Source organism: Oncorhynchus gorbuscha, linkage group LG19 (assembly GCF_021184085.1).
Source record: "Oncorhynchus gorbuscha isolate QuinsamMale2020 ecotype Even-year linkage group LG19, OgorEven_v1.0, whole genome shotgun sequence".
Lineage (NCBI taxonomy): Eukaryota > Metazoa > Chordata > Actinopteri > Salmoniformes > Salmonidae > Oncorhynchus > Oncorhynchus gorbuscha.
The window spans coordinates 49079421-49085420 of record NC_060191.1 but is presented as its reverse complement, the minus strand read 5'-3'; the positions used below and the strand labels follow the sequence as shown (position 1 = coordinate 49085420).

Genomic DNA, 6000 nt, shown 5'->3' with positions numbered 1-6000 from the left:
CTGAATCCATGCAAATGTCTGGCAGACAGTGCAATTCCTTTTGGATGAGGGGGGTGGGAAGGAGGGGGGTGTCTCCTTCTGCCTCTCTCTCTCCGTCCCTCTCTCTTTCTTTTCTCTCCCCCCTTCTCTCTCTCTCCCTCTCTCTCTCTCTGGCAGCAGAGCCTGCACTGTTGGCAGGAGTGACCAGAATAAAAACAGCAACACCAGACATAGGGGAGGGAAAAAAGCGAAGTGATCCATTGAACCAAAAGTCTTTGCCCTCTCTTAATTACGTAGTGGCCCATATCTTTTCTCTTTTTTTTCCACTTAAAAAAAAAAAAAAAAAAAAAAAAACTTTCTTCTGTACTTGAAGACCTCTGGTTATTGGTAATTAGCATGAGGAGAATAAAACCAGCCGATTGTGAGAGGGGTGGTGCATTGTGGAGCGAGATGGCTAACAGAATGGTTCTATCACTCCTTCATGGTCTCTTCTACCTATCTCTGATTCAGCCCTCTCTTCAAGGAGGTAGGTGTGTGCCTAGGTGAACTCAGCCATGACCTCTGCTACCTAGATAGCAGGCTTAGTTTAGAACAGGTGCAGGTCTGTCTCTGTTTCTCTTTACGCTTCTCAGTTGTTACACAGAGGACTTTAACCACTCCAACCTCTTTGTTGTGTGTGCAGTTCTGCCTATTTCATCAAGTGTATGGTATATTTGTCATGCATGCATTGATATCCACTGACCCAGTCTTGTCTTGTTTATTTTGTCTGCAAACCCTGCTAAAGAGGACCTGTCTAGAAAGCAATTCAGATAACTTATTTCTGTGCAAAATTCACGCAAAACCATTTCTCAGTTAAAATTTTTTTTTTTTTCTCTCAAATACCCTCAAAATGTTTGCCTCTAAAATATAAACCATACTTCGAACTGAATATTTATTTTGAATCATGTTGATTCTATCTGACTTTCTGTACAAGTGTCAAAGATTTTAAAACTTTCCATTGCACTTGGATTTCAAGATAACAAAATTCTGTTCCATTGCATTGCAGATCTACCACTCACTGTCTCGATTATAATTCAAACACACAATGGTAATCTGCTCCATATTTGCATGTGCTTTGTGTTCTTGTAGTTCTGGCTAATATTGTCCAGGTTTAGGACCAGATACAGTATTTATGCCTGCAGGGTTAGAGTTGTTGTTGTGGTATTTTTAGAGAGGATTGTCTTTCTAAAGGCAGATTCAGTGTCAAAATACTGTACTTTATGCAGTCTGGCTCATTTCTTTATTAGGTACATATTTGTATTTTAAGAATTGTAAAGGATTTATATTGAGGATATGAAAGGTAGTCTTTGCGAAAAATCTGTGTCACACATGATAATATTGATCCAACAATTGGATCTCCAGCAATATTTTCAACTTGATTTTATATGTTGACTCAAACAACAACATAATAGCTTAAGTTTAAAAGTGAAATGAAATGATTGTGGTTATAAAACCTAAACAAACACATTTTATTAGGACCTCTAAAATTGTTTCTTGAATTTATACAATTTCAGATAAAGCTGGAGGAATGTTGGAAGTGCTCACTAGGAAGAGTGAACAATAAAATATATACAGTATATCCTAAACACAGTAATACAGAGATATGAGTGACCTGGCTTAGCGCAAATTGACATACAGTATGTTTGGTTTCTAGAGAGGACTGTTTCCAACAGGATTCAGTGTTTTTGAGTGTGAATGAAATCAGGGCTGTATTCATTACGCCGATTCTGTAGCAAAACATTTATTAAACGGAAGCAAACGGAACAAAATGGGAAGGGACCTACCTGAATTTGTCCAATAGAAACTCTTGTTTTGCTCTGTTTGCTTCCATTTGGTTCTTAAACAGTAAACTGTTTCTGTAATGAATACGCCCCTGGCTTCAGGCACCGGAGGGGAGTTCTGTGTAGCTATACTGTAATGTAAAGCCGAATCCCATACAGTACTACAGCATGTTAGTGTGCAATGCATAACTCCATCTGGTCCCTCTTTCCCGTCAGCTACATCATGTAGACTTACCCATAATGAATTCCCATGTGAACAGCAGTGTGGATCTGTGTGTGTGTGTGTGTGTGTGTGTGTGTGTGTGTGTGTGTGTGTGTGTGTGTGTGTGTGTGTGTGTGTGTGTGTGTGTGTGTGTGTGTGTGTGTGTGTGTGTGTGTGTGTGTGTGTGTGTGTGTGTGTGTGTGTGTGTGTGTGTGTGTGTGTGTGTGAGATTCCTCTGTTCCACAGCATGTGGTCTGAGGTATTAATTTCTAACCAAGTTTGGGGCGGACAACAGCTTATCGTTTTGTACGGAGAGAGAGAGAAATGGTCAGTGATTGCTCGGAGCTGCGTACGTCGTTCACTCTTTCCTTCAAGCTGCAAGGAATTTCCACTTTCTCCTCTTTCCCTCCCTACTTTGATATTGTTCTTGTTTTGTTTATGCGAGCAGCCAGAGTTGTTTAGTCCCTCCAGTTGGAAAGCATGTTGAAGTTCTGCACTGCAGTCTGATCTCTTCAAGCCAAGCCAGATCTTTTCAAAATGTATTTATTTGCCCAAAAAGAATGCATGTGTTTTCTGTTCCTCATCTGTTAGTATCTGAGTCTGAGCTATCATTCTCTCTAACGGTGTCAGATAGAGTTATAGATGGTGGAGCTGCTACAGTCCATTGTAAAACCCCTGACTGGAATATTTTGCCCTTATATAGTCTTATATTTAACTGTATCTTAAATCGGTGGCCGGATCTGCGATGTTGATGAGTGTGATAGGAGTAAATGGTCAAATTTAACTGAGGCGATTCATCATAAAATGTACACACAGTAATGCATTAGCAATGTGACATGTCAGACACCTGTTATAACCACCTTATGACAAATTAATCTACTTTTGACATGACATACGCATTTAAGATGCTTGATACATCATCCTTTTCCAAGCTGTCTCCTCTTTATTAGACTTTATTGGATGGCACGTTAACTTACAGGTCAATAGAAGCCCCATTCACCTGTGATATTTGAATGTATGTGAAAACTGCCCAGAGCCTGTGGATCTGAGGACTGTGGATCTCTTAGGTAATATATTTGCTCATCTAATATTGTGTTTTCCGTTTTTGCCGTCACAGCAGTTTCCTTCCAACTCTTCTTTGCACTGACCTAAACTGGTGAGCCAATTGCCTCATCTGAAACAAACAGAGCTCAGTTCAGCTTTTGAGAGCAGCAGCTCAGCTCAGGGAGAATTTACAGCATACGGACGGAGGGGCCAACGAATATCAATATTGGCTTAGGAGCCAAACGTTGATCTTCAGTGAACGTAAAATCCATCCCTATCAAACCTGTTCTGAGGTGCTGAAACCAGCTCCAGCTGTCTCCGGCTGTGACCAGAAAGTTAAGAAACCCTCTAGCTCGTTCCAAGTAAGTGTCAATTATCTGAAAGTAATGCAAACCCCATTAACACCCAATCGCCTTTTTAAGAGGGTTTTCCCCCGAAAAAAACCTTTGCTTGCTCATACTTTGGACAGTAATCATGAGAATGGGATTGAGGAGCATTTTTTTTGCGAGTGTGAATGAGTTATGACGCATGGGGGAACGTCAGGGAAGGAGTTGGGTAATAAATATGCAGCTTGTCAGTTGTGATATGACTCTGTCTGGTGTCCCTGAGCATGTACTGTGGCAGACTGCTGAAATGTGTCATCAGTTCCTCTGTCCTATTAATTTTTTTATTTAACCTTTTTTTAACTAGGCAAGTCAGTTATAAACACATTCTTATTTTACAATGACGGCCAAACCCTCCCCTAACCCGGACGACACTGGGCCAATTGTGCATCACCCGATGGGTCTCCCGATCACGGCCGGTTGTGATACAGCCCAGGATCAAACCAGGGTCTGTTGTGACACCTCTAGCACTGAGATGAAGTGCCTTAGACTGCTGCGCCACTCGGGAGCCCTCAACATTTTTTTTACAATTCCTACAAACACCATCTTTCAGATGGATAGGATAGAGTGAGAATGGGATGTTATAAATCTGAGAAAAGACAGATGGAGTTAAGTGGCCTCTTCCTCAAAGACACAGTCCCAAATGGAACCCTATTTCCTATATAATGCACTACTTTTGACTAGAGCCCTGTGTGCCCTGGTCAAAAGTATTACACTATAAAGGGCATAGTCTGACTAAATGTAATGCGGAGACTACAGTTCAATCAAGATCTCTCTGTAAAGCTGTCTGCTCTGAGCACTTTTCGTTTGACCTAAATTGGCTAATTACCTTTTCATTAATGGTCATTCGTGTGGTATCCACACCCATCCGATGTTTACCCTGAAGTATCTGGATAGTATGAGACTTGTGAAGGAAAGACCAAACATTCTGTCAGCTTCCAATGCTACTGCCAATCCCTCTGGGATTAATAACTATTCTGGCATTCAACAAATTCTTCTCTCAACCGTCCATCTCTTTTCTGTACTTAGTCACATAAAGTAATGTAATCAGAGTTTGTTCACTCTTTTACATGATGCTACATATCAAGTGTATCAGATATCAATGTTTCAGTTCACACCTCAGTGTACTCTGTCACTTTAGTCCAGACAATTCAAGTCAATTACGGGTTTCAAAAACAGTGTCAGAGTCATTAGTTTCTGTTTTATGACCAACACTGTTAATGACACAACCCTGACAATCATGCAGATGCCGGCAGAGGATAAAGAATAACAAAAGTTCCACCAACTCTGTTAATTTCCTTCCAGCCAGTCTCATAAGAATTAAGAAGCCCGAGTCTGTGAGTTTTTCCTCTGCATGCAGTGCTGCCTGGAAGCCCTGGAAGTCAGTTTGCCTCTTTTGGCGTCAAAGCTCAGGCTTTCAGGACTTCAGAGGATTCTAATCCGTTAGTTCTCTCCTTCAGTGAAACTCTCCTGGCCGCACTTGAAGGTGAATGAAATCATGGCAGATTGAATGGCACACCTCGCCTGTTGGGCAGACTGGTGATGAATTGCCCTGGCTTGCTGTGTTGTGTTACCCATGCTTCACTGCTGGTTTGGTTGGTAGAATCCCAATCTGATTATCTCGACTCTGATCTTCTCTGTTGAGCTTTGCAGTAGCTCTCTAGTTATTTATTGGAGACGTGTGTTTGTGAGGAAAGCACCTTTCTGGACTTAATCCCTTTGTATGAGGTGGGCTGCCAGGGAGGGATAACAGGACTAAAGTGACACCCTGGCGTCTTGTGGCTCTTTGTCAGAGGGGCTACTGTTCAGTGCCACAGGGCATCCACTTAGGGGAAGACTTAAACATAATGTGATATGATCACATCTTCTTCAAAACAGAATCCACTCAAAACTATTTAAAGAAAGAAAAAATAGACATTTTAGACTTCATTTTGGTCTCTTTAGAGGAAGGGATTTACATTTGGTCTTGAGTAAGGATGCTAAGGGAGGGTATATTACTTGTAACTTGCTAAGTTTACCAGTAAACTACCAGAAATGTTGTAACTTTCAAGGATTTTATGTAATTTGTCACAAGTCACCTAGTGGCCTTTTTTGGGTACTTCTGATTATCACAGGTGCCTGTAATTATCTCTGTCCCACTGTGTAAAATATATAAAATAATACAATATGATTTTAAAATAAAAAATAGAATAACAAAGCTGTAAAATATTCTAAATATAAACCATCAATTTAGTGAATACCATTGGTGTTTAATATAAGGATTTCAGCATAAATATCATTTTTTATTTTAATATTAATACACTTTTAATTATTTTACTATGTCAATATGTCTTTGTTGTTAATGTTTTGGCACCAAACTGGTGGCAGTTGTGAAAAAAAGTAAATAGTTGGAAGAGTTGCAGAGTTAATTGAAAATAATGCCATTGTTGATTAGTTGCATTTTTCATTCATTCGGCTAAGTGGTACCACTCATGGACAATATGGACACAAATATAAACAAATGAATATATATGAATATATATTTTTTAAGTTATTCAAGTATAAATTACCAATGTTACAATAGATTGCCATA

General features: G+C 40.0%; 1 protein-coding gene across 35 annotated transcripts in view; it reads left to right on the top strand.

The window, feature by feature from the left end:
- Positions 1-206: 206 nt before the first annotated feature.
- The window catches only part of LOC124006069 (elastin-like), an 89280-nt gene continuing 83486 nt past the window's right edge, over positions 207-6000 (top strand). For 13 of the 35 annotated variants that reach the window (XM_046315820.1, XM_046315803.1, XM_046315793.1 and 10 more), the window contains exon 1: positions 209-505. In XM_046315820.1, the coding sequence (XP_046171776.1) occupies positions 376-505 (130 nt within the window). In that variant the 5' untranslated portion in view covers positions 209-375. Of the gene's footprint in view, positions 506-6000 lie in introns of all 35 variants that reach the window. The other 22 variants (XM_046315812.1, XM_046315805.1, XM_046315808.1 and 19 more) reach the window with 3 other exon arrangements.